Raw genomic sequence first — 22,796 nt, 5'->3', positions numbered from 1 at the left:
AATATTTTTAGTCAGCAATACACAACATAATGACTTGTATATTTCAACATTTAATAAAAAAGAAATGCTCAATCTTAGAACATTACAAAAATTAGAATGTTGAAATTAATGATAATTTACTGAATATAATGATTAAAACACATTAGTCTAAAAAATACCAGAAACACAGCCTAGAACATGGATAACCATCAGAATAAATGGGACGGTTGAAGCTATTAATCAGTAGTAGGAAGTCCAGCCAGAAAGTCTGTATCTGCTGTGTACCTATGCACCTCTATGTAAGGTTGCTGCTTAGAGAATTCAGTGAAGTAGTTTCTTTATTCTGGGGAATTTCTTTTATAACAGGACAACAACAAGTATTACATTGATGTTACTTCTATCATTTAACAACTATGTACCACTATTTTAAAGTCTGCATTTTCAACAAATTAAGGCCATATGTATGAAACAAACTTACACTAGCCAACGATACTCAATGGAGCATAACTTTTATACCATAAAAATACTATCGTTTTTCAAAGGAGTAATAAGTTAGCAACAAAAGTGTGAGCAATTCTTTTAACAAAAATGTTAAAGTCACTGTGGGACTTTTTTTTTGTCAGAAAAACGGTATAGGATTGAATTTTCTTCTATATATTAACATTACAGTAATTCATTATACTATACTCTTCTTTAAAAAACAGAATCACATGAGAACATATTGAAAGTACATAAGAAACAATAAGCTAAGAGTAAATTTGCCTATAGGGGCTAATGAAAGAGAGCTGGTACTATTCCTTAGACCAGTCCAACAAGCCTGTGTAGAATATAAGATGGCTGCTAGGATAATTAAGTATATAAATTGACATGTTGAATGTTACCAAATTATTGAGTAGGTACAGAATGCGAACACACACACACACACACACACACACACACACACACACTTCTTGTAAACACATCTTAGGACAGTGTTAATAGCACTTGAACTTCATATTTCAGAATATACATGAAAAATTCTACTGTAAGTACTCCTTAATAATTGAAACTAGCTTTGATTTACTGTCTCACATTTGACTTATTTGGTTGACACAGTCCTATTGTGTTAATGTCATCTAAAAATAAGAGTGTATTAATTAAGATGTCCACTGAAATGTAAATGAAAAGAATAACCATTTTGGAAAGCAAAGCCACTTTTCACTATTTGTACTAGAAAGAGTTTTTAAAAACTTGTCCCTGCAGTCAACACAATAAATCTGAAGATGAATATGTAAGAACAAACTAACGATTCTTTAGTTATTATTTTTATTTTTTAAATGTTTATTTATTTTGAAAGAGAGAGAGAGAGAGAGAGAGAGAGAGAGAGAGAGCAGGGGAGGGGCAGAGAGAGAGGGAGACAGAAAATCCCGTGTAGGCTACACGTTGTCAACACAGAGTCCAAAGTGGGGCTCGATCTCACGAACCAAGAGATCATGCCCTAAATCAAAATCAAGAGTTGGAGCTTAACCAACTAAGCCATCCAGGCACCCTGATTATTTTTTAAAATAAACTCTACTCTCAATGTGAGGCTCAAACTCACGACCCTGAGATTAAGAGTCCCATGCTCTACCAGACAGGTGCCCCAAACTGATTCTAATGCAAGTTTGTACCCATGTATATACAAAAGTATTTAACTTGTGAAGTATTGTTTAAAAATGCAAATAAGGAAGTCTATTATTCCCACATAACTAGTACTTATTAATATTTTAATCCTTACTCCTCATGGTGTAATGTTTTCTTCTCTCCAGCTCACTATGCATACCGGAATCTCCATCATTTGATTTGGTTGATAAGAAAAACTCCTTTCCTACTTTCCAAAATTAACTTTTGAATGATAAATATAATTATATATGCTCATTACATTTATTTAATCACTATTAAAGGAACTATATGAACTCATAAAAAACAACATATTCATTCTAATATTCATGCTTTACACACACACACACACACACACACACACACACAAGCAGTAAATGAAAACTTAGACGTTTATACCAGATGCTAAGCTTGCTGCCTGATGCCAACTAAGAATAAATTTTATATAAGTATGCATACTTATATAAATGTAGTCATTTTTAACAAGATAAGTTAGATCCAAACATATCCATGCAATTACAGATTCACATATGAAAAATAAACATGTGCATATATATTCATATATATTCACATTTACATGTATAGAATATGACATAGAGATGCCAATTTACTCTCAGATGCCAACTGGAAACAAGACTGTAAGTATATACTTAGATAATCTTGTATCTTGATAAACATATATGTTTATGAAGATAAACAGAAAAATGTATGGAGTACATTTTTTAAATGAGGTGAACTCCTTATGTCTTAGATATATTTTGAAATCTCTTTTCCAGCTCTTTGCTCTTCCTGTGCCCTTTTCCATTACTCAGTTTTATTTGCAATATTTAGAAAAAGCAAGCTTTATAAAATGCCACCTGAGATCAAAGGTCATTATTGTGAGGAGAAAGATAATCATTTCTCAATGCTTTTTACCACTAAAAATTAATTAGATAATGCAAATATGAGAAAAACAGAGAGCTGGTTTTCTTTACTAATGCATCTTGTCACAAAATAATAGCACTGGGATGTGTGTGTATTATTATGCATACATTGAGACCAGTACGTATCTCCACACCTAAGGTACAGACCATCCACTGCTGCAGGGTAAAGGTGAAGATTATCAGGGAGGCATCTTTTAAAAACGATCTCTCCCTTATATGAAGATTTATGAGGTCATGAAGCCTAAAAATGATTTGTTGGGAAATCACCTAAAATGTGTGAGAAAACAGGAAAACCAATGGTGCGTTAATTAGAACAAATTATCAAGGCATTCACCAGAAGCTTGAAGTGAGGTTCCTCTAAATGTTATTTCAGGATTAAAAAAGTAATAAAACTCCTTAGTGTCCCCCATAGGTCACACAAAGCAGAAAATGCATGCCCAATCTCCTGCCTGATTTGTATTGGTTCAGTGGAAATTTACTTTATATCTGGACTGAGTTCTTTTCTGCCAAGATGGGTAAGGCAACACTGTTTGTTTTCATACATAAAACATTGTTTAAATTATATATTTTTGATTAAGTCTGTACTAATTTGGGGACATGTCTTCTCTAATCCTGTCAATGAATGAGGTCATCTTTGTAAGAGAACTTTTATTTCAAATGTTGTGTGGATTCAACACACCAATGAGGGACTAAGCACCCTGCCTAGCTACCTTCGGGGTTATATAAATTCAAGAGTCCCAGCTGGGGAATCACACTCCTGATGAGATTACAGTGACTTTCTGGATCTCAGTGATGCTTGCAGGAAATCATTATCCTGAGTGACAGGAAAGCCAGATTCCCCAGGAAGAGAAGGGGGTGGAGAGGTAAAGAATAGAATTGAGTTGATCAGCATTGTTTAAGACAGCCTTCGCTGCTCCTGCAGGTGCAAACGCTGACAAAAAACAGCCTGCTCCCAGGAGGACTGTGGAGAAACCTGCAGCCCTCAGTTCTCCTTCCGGTATTGCTGTAAAGCATGGTGTTCCAGAGAATTCATCCCTATGAAAGCCAGAGCCACATACCGAAGAAATTAAACTAATGAGCTTAAAGGGTTGGCTTCTGTTTCCCTCCTAAATAACTTTAAAAAGCAATGATACTTTCCTGAATAATAGAATGATATAACCCAAACCCAAGTACAGTTTACACTGACATTAAAAAATGAATACAAAAAATTATCAATCTGCCTCCGGCAATGGTATTATTTAAGTTCTGTTAAATCAGCAATGAAGACATAAATTAAACAACCTAAAATACACAAAACTACCAAAAGCTGCCACCTTAGAATTTGAGTATTTTTTTCTTTTTTTGTGCCTGTTGAGCAGTCACGTGAACTGTGACATCTTCAGGTTGAGCCTGCATCTACACACTTTTGTTTAAAATATGGCAAGTCCAGAGGTGGCTGGGTGGCTCAGTCGGTTGAGCATCTGACTTGATTTCAGCTCAGGTTATGATCCAACGGCTGTGATTCCAGGGTCATGGGATTGAGCCCCACTGCGGGCCCCCCTCTGAGCACAGAGCCTGCTTAAGATTCTCTCTCTCTCTCTCTCTCTCTCTCTCTCTCTCTCTCTCTCTCTTTCTCTCTCTGCCCCTCTCCATTTGCTCTCCCTCTCTCTCTCTCTAAAATAAAAATTTTAAATGAAAAAAATAAAATATGGCAAGTCTAAAAAAATTCACCTCCTGAAAGCTGAAAATGGGATATCTATACCTTTTTTACAATATATAAAGTACAGCACTAAACAATACTCATCATTTTAATAAAGCTAGACATGAACTTTCAAAGGGCAAATTAAAGGCAACTTGATGTTGAAATTTACTTCAGAATGCATAAGTCTATAAATTGAGATAATAATTATGACATTTGAAAATTCTGTAACTAAAGTTAAATATATCTATTATTTATTCATATACTTTTGAATCCAAAAATCTCAGTGATTCACCTGGGTCTTCGGAATTCTACTGTGAAACAACAGGATGGTTCTAATACAATGATTTCCAACCTGGAGTGTTTTGGGCGACTGTTATTCTTCTACTAATCAGAAAATTATTTCTAGTTTTCCCATTTATTATTAATTAAAGAAATGGAAATCATCCGATCATTTTTCGATTCTCATATAATGATGTGAAGTATACTTTTTCCAACCAAAAGCAAAGCAATTTAGAACTGCAGTTAGCCAATACAGCCTCTTTTAAACTCTGCTGAAATAGTTTTCCTGTGAGGAATCCCCTATGTTTCTTAGACTCCAAGCATCTAAGACCTTGAAACTGGGAACACCTCACAGCATTTGGCTCACCTTGTCACATAAGAACTTGACACCTTAATGAATCACTGAAATTTTGCAATAGAAAGTATGCAAGTATGACAAAAGATAATAGTAGGTACCAATGTTTGCCTTTAGATATTTGATTATATTTTGTTTCGGCTTCATATGAAACTTCAAAACTTTAGAGTATTTTGCGTTAAGAAAAGGAAAAGGATTCCTGATGGTGAAGAAAACTACATTTTTTTTTCTGATTTGGTTCACAAAGAATGCTAAAACATCAAGTTATATAGGTTCTCAATTTCTTTTACTGACAAAATTTCAAAACCTACTTGGAGAAGAAAAAATTTTATTCTATATACAATATTGTGGATGGGAATACACACAGTACATCGATAAAATTGATAATTATGATCTAAAATGATACCTAGAAAATGTTAGAGACATACCAAAAATTTTTTAGCAGAAATATTTTTCTACATCCTATTTATAATTAATATATTGTAGAAATCATAGACCAGTAACCCACTAACTTTGCTAGAACTTTTAGCAAGCACAAGTATAGCATAGGTCAGTAAATCTGAGAGAACAATTATTTTGTGATATATGATAATCTCACAGTCTAACAACTTACTGTTATTACAATCATAAACAACTTTATTTGTTAACAATACCTCAATTAAAATATATAAATTAATATAAGTATAGCTTCTACTTTTTAGATTACACCTTTCTTTTTCTGTTCTATTGTAATATATATGCCTTATATACTATGTGATATATATCATATGTGTGATATGATATATGTACGATATCTATTTGTGATATATCATGATATATATATATATATATATATCACATATGTGATATGCATCAGACTAACTTTCCTCATAATTCAGATTCATTTATCATATAACTGTATAATATATATATTATACTCACATTTTGTTTTGGCCATTATCCAGATGTCAACTAAAAATACTTATCAGTATTACCACTAACTGGAATATTAGGCCCCTTTCTAAATGAAAGAAAGAACCAAATGAGTAACTGGATATGTTTTATGACCCACTTTTTTGGAGGCCTTAAATATGATTATAAGGAGAACTCAACTTTTTTGGTTTTCAGATTGACGTTTATGGCCAGGATTTCTCTGATTAATGGTGGAGAACTCGCAATGGTTTTTTCATTAGTATCCATTCTCTGCGGGCCATTGCTCCTACAACTCCTCCTGCTTTGCCAATATTGACAGTTCTTCCTCTTCCGCCTCCTCCTACATGAACACCACCACCCTCACCATCACCACTGTGATGGTTTTAGACTACGACAGCATGACGTTTTACAAGACAAACCTAGCTAACCTTTGCAGATGGAAAGCTGAGTTGTTATAGTATGTAATACAGATGCTAAAGTCACATCAATGTGGTGGTAGAGCCCGTTAGGAAAATAACTGCCTAAAGGAGAATGTGTGTCTAAAGAATAGGAGTGGGTTGGTAGAAAGGAAAGTAACAGCTGAACGCCATGACTTGGACATGGATCCCAAAGTGACAAAAAAGGCGCCCACTTTTGGTCCTAGTATTTAATGCAACTACTGTATTTAAGCAAGTCTCTTGATAATGCTATGTAGGATCATATTTCAACTGATTTTGGTAAAAACACTTCAAGTCACATCTTTCTAATAAATAAGTTTATTGTGTTATAGATGAGTTGTTTAGTGATGAAAATGTTCTTGGACATATAAAAATAAACTGTAAGGGGATGGTACGCAGAAAGAAGAAAAAATTTCAACAGTCCACAAATTAAAAAGGTGTTTCTGAAAAACAATTATATACAGTATTTTTAACCCTATGTTAAAAGTTCTTAGAGGGAGTGTGAAAGGAAATTAAATGTAAAACAGATTAAAAAGCAAAAATTAGATTAATAACATCAATACTATAAAAATGATTAGAATTAATTCTACTTATATGTTCCATATGCTTAGATTTCACTTATGAATATATATACAAATACATGTGGTTATATGATAAATGAATCTTAATCTATCTACCTACCTACCTACCTACCTACCCACCCAACTGACAGACAAAAGTTAGATAATTTTATGTCCCCTCAGAGTCACTCTACTAATCCTGTTTCATGCAATGATACCTTTAGGTAAGATCATTGCTGATCAGCTATTGAAAAAACGACCATCATTCTTTTCTTGATCAAGTTGTTGGACCATTTTGAAGATGTTGATTGATTTTAAAGTAGACAGTGAACTGTGGAAATATTCTTGTAAAATGGGAGGAAATAGGAAGCCACATTAAAAAATACCAAGAGGTGACTTTTTAAAACTACCAAAGCTATGATTTGGATAGTCTCTAACATGTATTCAAATGAAACACAATAGTTACACCAAACCTCTATAATTACAGTGCTTATCTTTGAATTATTATAGATCTGAGAATTTGAGAAATATTTTTTTTCTGTATTATATAAAAAGTGAAAATAACTTTAATAAAATTTTTTCTCACTAGGCTAAGTTCCTTAGCATCTTGGATGTGGTCACTGGACTGCATCTGGTTTGGAATCCTCTATGACAAAATTCCAACCACTTGTATAGACCCAGCCCAAAAACAGAGAATGTTTTAGGTCCATGAATTACTTAGAGGAATTTAGAGTCAGTTCCAAATGTTTTGGTCATAAAGATGTTATCATCAAAATAATGTACTTGGTTAAAACCATATTCCTGAGAATAACATGCAGTTTTTGGTCTCTCTCCTTTTTTCTTTTTAAATAACAAAATTAAATGACATATAGTCAGTAACTATTATAATTTAACTTTATCAAGTTATTACGTGTTTATCTAGCTCTTTAGAAATATATGTTGGTTAATGTCCCTCATTAAGAGGATATATACTCTTAAGCATTCTACACTACCATAATATCAGCAAATCTTGTGCTAGAGCAAGTCCTCAAATGTTTAGATTGAAATTTCTCCTCAGAGAGTTTCCATATATTACTTCTTTTTCTATGAATATCTTTTGCCCCATCTTTGTGCAAACATAGCCACCTTCACAAAGCTAACTAACCAGCAGAGTATATTAATAAGCCTAACTTTTTTTTCAAGCATAGAATTTATAAGATGTAGCGATTAATATTCTTTCTGCCACTTTTCTGGAGTCTTTTTTGCATGTACATTCTGTATTTTCCAGGAAGTTCTCTGTATAGCCACAAAAAACTACAGTTATTTTTGAAAAATGAGTTGTTTATAGGTAGAGGATGGCCTCTGTCTCCCGAAACACTATTTTTCATTTTGAGCATTAGTTTTCTCACCTTGGCTTTGCTACATTTCTAACTGTAGACCTGAGTTAATTAATCTTAAAGAGAAATTAAAAGGAAAAAAAAACACAACACTAAACAAAACCTAGTTTCTGTGAAACTACTTTTTTCATTATGGTAAATGAAAAGAAACAATGCTGAGGGGTTCTAGAGGGTCTAAGCTAAGACTTACGTCATCTTTACAGAAATTTTGAGACATTAACTATTTCTACCAATCTCTTCTTTAAACCAGACTCAAGCAGATGACCTTGAGCATGACAATCCTTTCTACCAGTATGCTCCTTTCTGATTTCCCTTTAATCTGTAACACTACACTCTCCCTGCCCTTCCTCCCTCCCTCCTTTTCTTCCTTTACTTCTTTTTTATTCAGGTCAAACAAGAGTTTCCAGTACTCTGTAAAATACACTTAAAATAACAAGTCATACTGTAGATTCTCAGTATGTTCAAATGTTCAAGGCAAGTATTCTTTTTGTTTTCTTATTCCTTGACAAATTCTAGAACACTAAAGAAAACTTAATACTTCATCACATAATCACGTGAGGTAACCAAGCAGAGATCATAAACAGCAATTTGTATTTCTTATTTAAATCTGGGGAAAAACTAAGCCAAGGATGAATCAAGGAATCCCAAGGCTTATACATAGGTACGAGGTTGCTTCCAGAGCGATTATATCATTTTAATTCAATTATATCATTTTAAATGTGTTCATTTCTTGGATTGAGAGTTGAGAATGAAGTAGGAAATTAAGTATCTTAGATGGAGGGCTGACTAAGATGTAGAGTTAGGGATTTCGATGGGTACTGTAAAAGGTAGAAATAAAGAAAATTCAAGGTCCTTAAGCAGCTGTGTGTGTGTGTGTGTGTGTGTGTGTGTGTGTGTATGAACATATATGTATGTATACATCCACAGCACTTACCACAAACCTTAGAAAATAAGAGTTCCTACCTGAAGATTTGTTAAATTGAATTGAATTTATCAGGGGTTTTCTATGTGCTCAGTAACATACCATGTATTCAGGATTATACAGCATAGGTACAGACCTGCCTAGAAGTGAAGACACACTATTTAAGAAAGACATTTAAATTTTACTCTTTATCTTGTTAACATTGTTCCATTTACAAATATAATTTCTTTCCTCACTACAGACTTGTTCAATAGTGTTGTTGCTGCCACTAAACTAGTGTTTTTCAAATTTTTTTGACTGCAACCAACACTTAGAGATACATTTTACATAGCAGCCTAGTACATGCATACACATACATTTATGTATACATACAAACTGAAACAGAAGTTTAACAATATGTACTCTTACTATATGTGCTGCACTCATATATTTTATGTTCCACTCTGTTCTGTTCTACTTTCTAAAAATCCTTGTGGTAAGCCAACACATGGACCACTAATGTTCTGTCACCTGCAGTTTGAAAAACACAGCTCTACGCCACACAAATAACATATTCATGTGAAGAGAATCACATGAGGAAAATCCAAAAACCACTCCACTTCATAAAGAATTTAATTCTCTACAGTAGACTTACACAAAAGATCTGTATTTCTTTGGGGACGGAAAAGGCCAGTGTTCTCTGTTTTGTTTTTCATGGATGAAAATTAGAGCACACGAAATATTTAGTGCTTACTAGAAGATTCCACATCTTTTCAATTTTCATCCATCTATATACAACCGAGAATTTTAGCTCTTTCCCTTATTCTTGACTCCACCAAAACCATCACTGGTCTCATCTTACCTACACACAAGAACATTTCCCATAGACAAATCTTTCACCAGCACAGTTAATTTTTCTACCACCAATTCACCAACACTCGCAATCATCCTTTCTGCACAATTAAATGAATTAAATGTACATAGTCTATCTTTCTTTTAAAATGTATTCCACTTTTTTTCACTCTGTAAGGTTTTGAAGAAAATATACCTTCTCTGGAATTTGCTAGAATTGCTGAAATATACAGAAATGCCATAAGTCTTGGTGATGTATAAACATATACCCTTTTCCCCTCTCATCCTCTTAGATCATTATCCTTTTGATTCTATCAGTCATCCAGGTGTGTGTGTGTATGTGTGTGTGTGTGCGTGTGTGTTTAATTTCTGACCAGGAAACTGTACTTTCAGCAGAGTTTTCACCAATTTGACACTTCTTCACGTTCTCAAGAATGTCCTCTAAAGTATGAATTTAGATGCAGAGGAGATACAAATGGGACACCATTTTCCACCCATCTTGGAAGCATTCTCTTTTAGCTACACTTTGGAATTATTCTACCAAATGTTTCAAAGACATAAGTAAAAATAATAACATCAGCTATAACACAATCTGTTTTCCTTGTCTCTGATTCAGCTGCCACTCCACTGAACTTGAGCTTTAGCTCTGACTCCCAAACCAAATGTATTGAGTGAAGTCATAAAAATATTATATTCCCTCATTTTATAGTTTCCATTCTTTGCAAAACTTCTGTAACTGCTGAAGCAAAGCAGACATCCATATCCTGCCTTGACAAAGTTCCTTCTAGATACTGCATTGCATCCTGACTTGAATATTCCTTTCTATTTGGTTTTTAGTGCTTTCTGGGTTAGTATCTCACCTGTCTTAGGGTTTATCACTATTTTCTCCCAGAAAACCATCAGCCTTCTCTATTACCACTCACTAACTTTCTTTACCTCACAAATATTCTCTCCTTATTAAGAAGAAAAAGGAAAGTTCTTCATAGTTACTTTACTTTTTATCTCAGAATGTATATCTGTTTTACGCTCCCCCGCCACACACCTATCTTTCAAAACAAAAGTAAGTAAAATTTTCCAATATTTATTAAATATGTTCTCCAACTAGAATTCACAAGCATTTAACCATTTCTTTTCACAATGATTTTCTTAAACGAATTCACATTTAGAATAACTCCCCATGTCTGCCAAATAAAGAAAAGAGTAACCAAACGAAGGTATTGAGTTAAAGGGAAACACACATACACTCTCCCCCACCCTCCGCCCCCATTAAAAGTTAGAGAAATTAATGGCAATGGTGTGCCTTTGGTGAGGAAGGAGGAAGCACACGAATGTGTTTAATTTGGCTCATCCCATTGACTGACTTGACTGGGTGAGTTGTGCAGTTTTCCTGGGCATTTGACAATACAAGAACAAGGAAAACTTGTTTATCAGGTTTATCTCTTTCCAAGTGAAATCAAGCCAGTTATTTGGAGAACTGGATGATTAAAGCAAAAATCCAGAAAACACAAGCTACAACAGAGTTTATCTGGGCTTTAATGTCTGAAAACCATAAGTAGCCTGCCTGTGTACTGAATTATCTGTAAACATAATTGTCTTATTCTCTACTTTTCATTGACGACTTTAAAATAGGAATGAGAAATTGCATAGCATCTTTCAGTATGCAGAGTATACAAACCTACATATAATATCAAAAAGTTGTAAGCTAGTGGGTATTATTATCCCCATTCTATAGATGAGGAAATAAAGTTCAGATAAGTTATGCTGATGTACCTGACATTTCAACTGTAAGTTACCCAATACTATGGGCTCTTCCCATAACACATCATCTAACTGTGGCCACATGGCCCGAATATAATTTTTAATTATAAAAGAAATGAAAAGCCAAGAAACTAGTAGTATACTTTCCTAATATAACCTATATTTGGTTTTATATCAAAGAAATACATCTTGAATATTACTTCCTTAAAAAAGTAATTTTTGCTTTGCCATTTGCTTTAGAGTAAGTAATGTAATGTGAAATAAATGCATTAAATATTAAGAAAAGGAAAAACAGGACAAATTTAACAGGCTCGCTCTCATACCTGGCTTCAGATTCTTAGGCTGTTAAAACAAATTAAGGGAAAGCTCCGAAGTTTCACAGAGGAAAAAAAAAATTCTCATAATGTTTTAGAGTAGAAGTTAACAAGCCTGCTGGGATCCTTTTAGCCCCTGCAGAGCTAAGTCTTCAACATTATTAAATGGCTGTCGCATCTGAAGTATGGTGCAACATAACTCAATAAACAACAGAAAACATATGATGCTGAATGGAGGGAGGCTTGTCGATTAACGTGCAGAATAATTCAATTTTAGGACAGGTGTTTGTATGTGATGGAACGAGATACGACTGAAAGATAGACCACCCTTGTGCCGCTCCCCCAAATATTTTGAAACTCATAAGGACAAGAGCATAATGCCAGATGAAAAACTATGTCAAGAATGAACAGAAGCACCACAAAGCAAGTGAAGGAATAAAATTACACATACGCAAAATCTTCAAAATTTACACTGATTACAATAAAAAGTATTCTTGAAAACAAATGTTTGTAAAAGATGGTATTTTCTCAAGTGTTCCACATTCCCAAACAAGATCATCTACATTCTAATCAGTGACTGAAAATCCCACATAAAAATGGAAGAGTCTACCATTATTTTGGGTGCATTTTTGCCTTTTAATGACTAATCTAAAAATAAAGGAAAACTAAAAGAGATGTGAGTCCTTTATCCAATGTAGATATATACTTGGGCCATTCACTAACTCTTGAATTTAACCTACTAATTTGATTAGATATTTTTACATAATGAATATATTAGTTTAATGTTTTGCATAATGTAAGAAAACATGTAAAAAATGGAAGCATTTACACTCTTGTGAAATTTATTGGACAGTAGGACATTTTGTTATGCTTTCTCAAAGCAAGATTAAAAGGTGAATTGTTTTCGGGTAAAAACGAACTATGCATTCAGACAATCTAACCAACTGAGTCTAAACAGTTTGAACAGTTCTAAGTACCAACTATTTCAAAAGAGTTTTTAAAAACACATTTCGACCTACGCAAGTAGTTTATATTACTTGTGAATCCAGAAGGAATATCCTACAGGGTTTCCAGGGTCACTCCCATATAGATCATCAGTCTCCAACCTGGCAAACTAGAGCAAATATGGATGAAATGCCCACCTGTTTGCACTCCTTTCCATTTTTAGTGGACAGACGATTTTTTTTTAATTTACTCTGTTAATATCATTCTGTAAGTCTGACTATACAAAACTCCTAACTATTCACCCAGGAAAACAGCTGACTAAGGCTAACCAAAATATACAGCACTGTTTCTGTAATCAGCTCATCAAAAAGTTTAGGAATCAAGTAACTTTTGTTTATTTTCCTAATCAATAGATACACTCTTCATTCTTATTTAAAATGTCCAATATTTTTATCTGGTTAGTCTAAAATTTGTTGTCGTTTTTACTGATTTGTTCTGATTGGCTTTCTGGTTGCTTATTGGTTTGTATTTTGTTTGAGGACAGTTGAATTTCACCCAAACATTCCTACAGGATACCTTAAATATGAATTTTAATTATTTTTATTCTACTATTCCTAATTGCCATGCCAAAGATTGCTTAGAAGTTTCATGGTATTTGGATAGGTGGGGGTATTATTTTCATTTAGGAATTATTGAAAATGTATGGTCCTTTTAAAAACAACTTTGGACCACCTTGCACTAAATCTAGTGATAGAAGGAAAATCGCACTGGACTTGTATTACAGTATGATGCCTTGACCACAAATCTAGTTGACTTTAGTCAAAGTTAAACTTTTCTGAACTTTTTTCTTATCACTTATGAAATTCAGGATTGTGTTCCTACATTATTTCTATATTACACACCTGTTAATATCCTATCATTTTGTTTAAGTTGATTGAAAACTTTCCTCTTTCCCTTGATAGTTATATATTTGCATTTTGAGAGTAAAACAAAAATTTACGCTTTTATAAACTGGCACGTTTTTGATTTTTGAAACTAAAAATTGAAAACTCATTTTTAAATTATGATATAAAATGACAAACTGGTGGATGTTTCACTTTAAGATAGGAAACATCCGTATTTACCTATAAATTTTTTATGTAAAAGTCACCAAACTTCAAAAACTTATTAACATTGTCAATTATTTAACTAGACAGATGCTGAGTGTGAAGGACACCCTATTTTATACATGGTCTACAAATGAATTTCTTTGGGAAACAGGAACCATCTCCCTTGCAGACAATGCTTTGTCCAGAATTCTACAATTGTCATTTGGGTGGCTGGGGCTCTCAGAACTTAATAGCATATATAAGAAACATGTCCCTCCTCCCCTAAAACACTCCTCAAAAAAATCAAGTTATCAAGTTTGGGGCAATATTTGGATGTTTTCCACCAAACCCCTGAGAAGCACAACCAAAATTGTTGGCCTGTATATTCAGCAGATAAATTTTTTAATGAGAGAAAAGAGAAGAAAGTGATTGAAATTGTTCTTTTTCTTGAGTTTCTAGTTTCTCAGTCTCTTCCCTCTAAGGTACCCTTTTCAAGTCCCTTCTCCAGCTTGTGATGCCAGTGTGTAACTTAGAGCTGAGAGCCAAGGGTGGGGGCAGGGAAATCTCCTGAGGTGCTGCTTACTAATGTAATTCCATAAATCAGCTAATGGGAGAGAAACCAGATCTGTGTGGTCTCTAATGCTGTCCCACAGAGATCAATCATGTCACCTGAACAATGTTCAGGGACTAAGAGGCTGGGGTTGCCCAAGGGATGATTCTATCCCTTGAGTCATATGAGGCTGAGATATTTTAAAAAGTTAGATCTTCATATCAGAAATGTAACTACTGTGAATCTGAAAACTGAAGGATTGATTACCTTTCCATGAGACAAAGTGCTATTATGTAACTTATTATCATAATGCATAATCACATGTTTATTAAAATCTCTCAATTTAATATTGATCATTTAGGATGCAAGTTTTTAAGGTAAGTTTTGTTGCAAAAAGGGCATATAGTATTTGTAATAACTGCTTTGAATAATTAGTGACAAGTTTTTAATACAGTAATTGACTAAATGAACAGTGTTCTGTGCAAATACACAGTATCACAGAAAAACTAAATTTGTTTTATGTGCATTGTTATCTTATGGAATATTATCAAGAGGGTGATTTTATAAACATATTTCCAAGGCATTAAGATGCTCTTAACATGAGATGAAGCAGGAAAATGTGAAAATAAGTTAGGTTGTTCTAAAAGGAATGCCAGAGAGGAGGCTTTAAAAAATGTGGGCAAGAATCCCAAAACAACCATGTGAATCTGTCTTAATTTCAGTTTACTCACCCTGAAAATCTGATTAAGCCTCCAGTCTTTGAGGAGAATAAGTCAATGGAAAGAAGGACTCATGAGGTTTGAAATGATAAATAAGAATAAAACTAATGATGATGCAATTATTAATTGGTGTCCATAATTTAAAGCCAACAAATATTAGCTACTGAACTTAAACCTGAAGTCCACAGGTAATACCCATAATGAAACCCCAAATCATTATCCTCAGCCAGGGAGTCTATCCAATCTCTAAAACATCTCCACAGATGATGATAACTTACAGGAACCAAATTAGAGAGGGAAGCAGGTCAGCAGGGGACTTTTCACCCACCAGCAAACACTGCTCCAGCTTTGGTTCAGTCATGTAAACCCTGTCACTCTGACATGCATCCAGCTGGTTTCCTACAACCATAACTGTGTGGTTACACATGTGCTTAAGGCTGCAATTGCCTTTTTAAAATAAGCTAGATAGAGTCTTAGCCAATTAAAAAACAAAACAAAACCCCTCCCCCAAACTTTTTCTTTCTGCCAAATAGCATTCCACTAACAATCTTAGCCTTGAACCATGACCTTCTTGTAGGAAGGAGTATGTAGTTAGGAAAACATCTTCAGAGAGCTCTATGAAGACTGAAATTTGTTTCCCTTCTCACCCACACCCCATTTTCTGAAGATCAACAGAACTTTTGTGCACGTGGATTTAAAAGAAAAGGTAGTACTATGGGATCATCTGTGATCAAAATGTCTAAGGAATTTAAACATCACAACAAGTCTGTGGGAAAACTACCCAAATGAGAAAAAAATGGAAAAAAAATTTATGAAATTTGTCTAGACTGATAAATCAGCATAGAAACTTGTGCAGAAAACCTATTGATAGCCACATTAAGCTCCTTCAGAGCGGTTATTTACTAAGTAAATCAGAATTATTCAGTGGCCCTACCCACTGCATACTCTAAATTGGGATGCAGTCTGGGCCATGGGTCTAGCTGAAGGTGTAGCCTACTTGCAACATGAAATCTATTATGCTACATACTATATAGTTAAAGAGGAAAAATAAAGCCATCTAGTCCTTATCAACTGGGCATTGACAGGAAATTTTTATCATGAACTGAATTTTAATTCCCATAGGCCTTAGAGACTAGAGGTAAGTTGCAATAAATTAATCCAGAAAAACACAATTCAAAAACTAAAAACTAGTTTTTGCCACCTAAGAAAATAGATAGACCTGCATTTTTATAATTGCTATTATCTTTGTTTAAGCAGCATTGCCAAAGGAAAGGTAGTAAACCACTCTGAAGTAAAGTCAAACTCTTGACAAAGAGATGAATTCTCTTATAAGGAGGGATAAGTGCAATGTTTTGATGGACCTGATCACAATCAATAATGATAGCAATACAACACTGTGGGTTTTTTTTGGAATCCCAAAGTGCCATTTGCTTGGTATATTAATAAAACTTAAAAAAAAAATCTGTATCTTATTTGTGTTCAAACCTGCAACAGAATTCTTTAACTTTCCTCTTTTAACCTTTTAAAGAGGTTCTCCTTCATGGAGAAAACTCCTTGAAGCAGTGCTCGCAATTTTTAAAAAGAATGTGCAAGTGCCCTCTGATAATAACTTGTGAGAGCCAGTCTCACTCTATAATCTGACCCATAGAACATTCCCAAATGCTAAATCCACTATCTACATTCTCAAGTATATATGAACATCCTGCCATCTACTCTGCAAATTTTATCAAGGGACTAAATACGATTACTTTTCCATATTTCTTTGTTAAACATTCCACTAAAACCATTTACCTATGATTGTACCTTTTTTCCCTTTTTGATCAAGTTACCATATGAAATTTCCACCAGACACATCACTCCTTGTATTTAACATAATTAAAAGCCTAATTTAACAATTACTTTAGTGGTAATCAGTACATGCCTGTTGTAAGGTCATATAGGAAAAAGAAATTATTATTGACCATCTAGGGTATCAATCGAAACTGTGCTTGGTGTATAGAACAATTTTGTGACCACAAAAATGGTTACTTTGTCAGATGCAGAGCCCAGAGTAAATATACTTTGGTAACCAAATTTTTTTGGAATCATTTGTTTCTGAAACTACATGAAACAATTCTTAAATAGAATTACCATCACCTGCCCGAACTGAACTAATTTCGTCCCTTTATTCTTAGACACATCCTTCTTAAAAATTGCAGGTGGTGTTCAGCTTTCCATATTATTTCTGCTTTCTCAAAAAAACCACCAGATATGCAGAAAATGGAAAATAGAAACGTTTTTTATCACGGTGGAGAGAAAAAAAAAAACTATTCTAGAAGGGGGTAGAACATCCTTTTGGAAGCATGTATTTCAGCTTCAATGATCACTCCGATTGTGTTTTAATGGAACTATAGGCTTTTGTGCCACAAAGTGTGCCCTCACTGTTATAACTGGGCCACTAAGAAGTCTCCCTTAGCCTATAAAAGTATATAAAACGCGAAGTGTCCAATCCTTTGGGCAGAGATGCTTTTAAAACTAATACTAAGAGGGAGGGGGGCATTTTTGACCATACTGAATGTGAAACTTCTGATTTTTTTAAACCAATTACATTAGTTTACCACCACAGATAAAAAGGAGGGGCGCACCCCCCCCCCCCATCTGGAGGCCAGTTCCACGCGAAGTGCAGCTGGGGAGGGTGGTGGAGAGGCCGTGCCCTCGCAACCACCTGCGACTGTATCTTACAACCTGAAGGAAGCTTCAGGAAAGGGGTACTGCATCTTCAAGCCAGACAAGAAGCCCTGAAGGGGAGAAGAGAGGGGAGTGAGGAGGGAAGGGGGGAGACTGGGAAACAAGAAATCATCTCCTCTGACCTCTAGTGAAGTGCCAGGTTTTTTCTTTAGCTCTTCACATTTTCTAAATTTGCAGATCTGGTGTCCCGTTTTGCGGTTCCTGCAACTGCTGCAGACGCCACAGTTGATGAGCCTCTTGCAGGGCACGCAGACCCCACACCTTTTCCTCTTCTTCTTGGCCGGGTTGGCTCCGCTAGCTCCCCCTGAGGAGGACGAGGAGGAGGAGGAATGATTCTGCGGGCAGTCTGCCAGATTGGCAATTTGAAACGCACTGTCTGTGACGGCTGCTGAGGCTGCTGCGGGGGAGTGAAGGGCTGTCATGACGATGACCCCTGGAGGTAATGAGATGCCCCCTAAAGCCGGGATAGCGGAAAAAGTCCCCACGCGCTCGGGGAGATTCATTATCTCTGCTTCAGCAGCGCCGCATTTGAGCTTGTTCATGCATTCCCCCGCCAAAGGTCTGCAGTGTTCAGGGGATAAGGTGGAGAGGAAATTAGTATTTGCCATTTGCAACGACGGCTCTGGCGGGCAGCCAGCTTTCCCCAGCCTCTGGGAGTCGTTTCGGTGGTGCATGCTGGTCCTGCTGCCGCCGCCGCCGCCGCCACCGCCGCCGCCGCCGCCGCCGCCGCCACCGCCGCCGGCGGGGAGGATTGCCGAGGAGGAGGCGGAGGAGGAGGCGGCGGCGGAGGAGGATTTCCTGCCGCCCCCGCCGCCCCCGCCACCGCCCCCGCCGCCCCCGCCGCCGCCGCCGCCCCCGCCGCCGCCCCCGCCCCCGCCGCTGCCCCAGAGCATGGCGGTGGCGGCGGCGGCGGTGGCCGCGTTGTCGCAGTTCCAGGGGGACATGCCGATGCGCGCGGCGGCCGCGGCGGCGGCGGCGCTGCTGGGGAAGATGGGGGTGGTGATGCGCGCGATCTTGGCCGCCTGCGGGAAGGCGCCCCCGTTGGTCTTGTAGAAGGAGGTGGCAAAGGAGCGGTAGCGCTCCATCTCCGAGTTGTAATCCACAAGGCTGTTCAGGGCCCCCTCGGGCAGGTGGCTTTCCTTGGGCAAGCCCGGGGCCTCCGGGCTCGGCCCGGGCTCCACGCAGACATTGGTGTTCATGGTGCAGGGGGGGAAGAAGGGGTGCAGGGTGGAAGTGGGGACCGCCTGGTCCGACACCTGGGTGGGAAAGGGGGGGAGGTGGGGGGGAGGGAAGGGGGTGATGGTGGTGTCGGGGTGGGGGCCGAGGCGGGAAGGGAAAGTGGGTCCGGATGGGGAGAGCAAGGTGAGGACTGCTTTATTCCTCTCTGGGGCGCATTTCCACAGACGGTGAATTCCCAGGCAGCGTCTTCCTTAGCATTATCCTCCAACTGTTACAACTAAAATAAAGAAAGTCATTCCAACGAGCTGCACGAGGAAAAAGATTAAAAATAAATAAACAGCCTCCCTCCCCACCCCACCGCAGACACTGAGAGCTCCCGCATTCTTCGTCAGGTCGTTTGCATGACAATCATCAAGACGTGACCCCCCGATTCCCGCCCACCCCCCCCACACGCTCCCAACCCACTCCCTCCCACCCCACAGCACACCGCAGCTCCTCCCCCCTATTCTCATAACCCTCCAGAGAAAATGTATTAATAGCCAGGATACCCAGGGAAAGAGGAAAGACGGGGGTGACAAATGCCGAGGGAAAGGGGCAATTGGAGTGCTAAAGACATGCAAATCAGGGGTGGGAGGGCGATACTACCTCTAAGCAGAGGGCATTTAAACATTATGAAATGTGTGAACAAGTGCTGCCTGGGCATGCAAATGCTGTAAAGTAGAAAACAGCAATGGCCCTATGAGGAAAATGAACAGGAAATTAGCAAATGAAGTACTGAGAAAGTCTACAATACATCCGAGTATAAACTGTAAGCAAACACAATACAACTGAGAGCTGAGAGACTGCCCACATACAATCCGAACTAAAGAGGCAGGGAAAAAAGAACTACCAGCTGCCACAGTGTCCTTCTGTGTCTGCGGTCATTAGTTTGAATCCCAGCACAGCTGGCTCTGTTAGGGTCTTAATTCAATGGACCAAGGACAGGTCTCAATTGTACAAGCCATTTGGTGGTGGGGCTTGGTGGGGGTAAGAGGGTGGTGTTCTACTTGTTTAAAAGAAAGAAAGAACGAAAGAAAGAAAAGAAAGATGGACTAGATACAAATTTTTAAAAATAATACAAACAATGTCACAGGTTTTAAACCAACTGCCTGCAGCCTCTGTAAGAATATTCCCAATAATTCCAAATGGAGACTCCTGTCTCTTCCCAAGACAAGAGGAAAGCATGGGACTTTTTTTTTTTTTTAAGAATCTCTCATACTCACTGCTTTTTACATTGAGTAAAAGATGGGGGGGGGGAGGAAGGGAGATCTCTTAAGGTGGTGTTTACCTGAAGAAATAACCTTTAAAAAGATTTTTTTTCTTTTGCTCTTTTTAAAAGGAAAGTTTAATGTTAACTGGGTATTTGCATTCATCTCTTTGCTTATAGGCCATTAGTATGCTTTAGGAAGAGATATTTTAGTTGTTTATCACAGAGGAAGAGGTACATCTCAGCCCTTGAAGAAGTAATGCAAAGACATAAAGTGTATATTAACCTAAAAAACCCAGTTTCTTTGTTTCCAGATTTTGGGGGGGGGAGCAGAATATCTTTTGGTGACATCTTCTGAAGCCCACATATTGGCCTGGAATGTGGAGTTCAGGGAATTCTAAATGGGGGCCCAGTAGTCTCAAATATTCAGTTCAAAATGGATATCAATTATAGTAATTATGGTTATAATTAGATTAATGAACCATTTATGCCCAAACTCCAAGTGCAAAAACTTCAAGACCTGCTGATGAGGTGCCCTAAAAAGAGGGGTTTACGTAAACAAATCCCTATTAGGCAAAGTAAATCAAGATAAGGAACCTCACCCCAGGCTGGATTAGAAGCTAGTAGGCATCTTTCAATCACAGCAAAAGCCCCTAATCACTCAGGAACCACCTCTGTGGTTTCGCATTAGGGAAAACTGCTCCCTTCAGAGGTCTGATGGCAATACAAAGGGTGCCCCCCAAATGCTCCTGGCTAAATATTCTTGATGCTTGGAAGGGGGTAGGGGAAGACACAGCAAGATGATGCATATAGCTTCAGTTTCTGTGAATCCCATTGTAACTGCAAGACCATAATAACTGCTACTCAGTAAAAACTAGTTATGCCAACCATGCATTAGCTATCACATTGAGTGGAGGGAAAAAATTCAGCATTTTAGTCTTTTGACCTTGTTCCAAATAAAGAAATAATTTAATGTCCCTTTTCCAGAGTATTAGAGGGCTGTTTCCAAACACAAGCTTTCCTTGCTTGTCCTATTGCCATCACCTCCCCCTCCCTCCCTCAAGGTTTAATGCCACCAGAAACTGTAGAAAATGATTGTGCCCAGTATCCAGGTCATTATTGTTTAATCAATGCATCTCTGGAGCATGAAAAAGGTACCTAAGCCACAGCTATTGTTTGGATTTTCTTTAAAAAACAAAATAAAACACACACAAATAACTATAGTCCTATTCCAAAGCTAAATTAGACAACCGTACTTCATGATCCTGTTTTGCCTTTAAACAATGTGACTGTCCATGCCTAATATTGTATGTCTGGTCTACCAGAGACATAGAGATCAAAGGTCATATTTAACATTCAGGAGGAGGGGCGGGTGCAGATTAATTAATAAATTAATACAGCGACGCCTTTTATTGCTGGACTCCAGCATTAATAATCTACTTTTACAATCCCAACGGACAGCAAACATTTAAGAGAAAAAAAGCCAGAGAAAGAGAAAGAACAATCACTTACCAGTCTCTTTTTATTTGGGGAGCCTTAGAATTTGCAGACGCTGCTAGTCTGCCTTTAATTAGTTGCACATCACCCCCTAACACAAAGAAACACAAATCCAGATGTGTCTTGGCAGCTCCCAATTACAACTTTAATACTTGTAAACAAACTGTTGGGGGGGGGGATAAATAAATATGCGGATCAAAAAAAAAATACCTGTAAATGGCTTTTTTTTTTCTTGTTGCAGAGAGAAGGAGGAGGAGATGGTGTTAGTGGTGGGGGTGGAAGGAGGAGGAGGTGGGGGGAGAGGAAAGAGCCGAGTGTGAGTGTATGTGTGAGAGCGCGGGGCTGTTCTCGGTGGTCTCTCCTCTCCCAGCGCGTTGCTCTCCGTCCGTCTCCAGTCGCTGTGTGCGAGGGAGGGAGGGAGCCGGGGAGCCTCTCTCTCTCCCCTCTCTCTCTCTCTCCCTCTCTCTCACCCTCCCCCCTTCCCTCTCTGTTTGTGTGTGTGCGTGTGTGTGGTTGCTGGGGGAGGGGAGCGCGAGAGAAAGGCGAGGGAGGAGGTGTGGAGGCTGGGGGCGGGGGCGGGGGCGGGGGGGTGATTGGCGCCGAGGTGAGGAGGACGCAGGGACGTGGACACCTACTGATGATTGGCTGCAAATTACACGGGGAACAAGAGGCGCACGCGGGCCGGCGCTCCCCTTCACAAATCCTCTCCTCGGCGGAGGAGCCACGTTTCCCTGCTCGCCTGCCGTTCGCCCTCCCTCCCGGCGCCCGGCTCTCCGGCTCAGACGCCCAGCACCGAGGGCCGTTGATTATTTTCTTTTGCTCTCGGAGATAATTGCTTGGAAGGGATGGAAAGAGGGCGTTTCCGCCGCTCTCTCTCGGC

The 22,796-nt window shown here is 37.8% G+C and overlaps 1 protein-coding gene across 4 annotated transcripts in view; it reads right to left on the bottom strand.

Moving 5' to 3' along the window:
* The window catches only part of CXXC4 (CXXC finger protein 4), a 28,220-nt gene extending 5,732 nt beyond the window's left edge, over positions 1–22,488 (bottom strand). Inside the window, exons 1-3 of one of the 4 annotated variants that reach the window (XM_027061789.2) lie at positions 22,127–22,482; positions 21,932–22,007; positions 18,117–19,450 (exon numbers count right to left, since the gene is read on the bottom strand). In XM_027061789.2, coding sequence (XP_026917590.1) covers positions 18,117–19,193 — 1,077 coding nt within the window. In that variant the 5' untranslated portion in view covers positions 19,194–19,450; positions 21,932–22,007; positions 22,127–22,482. The other 3 variants (XM_053217088.1, XM_053217090.1, XM_053217089.1) reach the window with 3 other exon arrangements.
* Positions 22,489–22,796: the final 308 nt, after the last annotated feature.

The sequence above is a fragment of the Acinonyx jubatus genome, chromosome B1, assembly GCF_027475565.1.
Source record: "Acinonyx jubatus isolate Ajub_Pintada_27869175 chromosome B1, VMU_Ajub_asm_v1.0, whole genome shotgun sequence".
Taxonomy (NCBI): domain Eukaryota; kingdom Metazoa; phylum Chordata; class Mammalia; order Carnivora; family Felidae; genus Acinonyx; species Acinonyx jubatus.
This window is presented reverse-complemented; position numbering and strand designations above follow the sequence as displayed.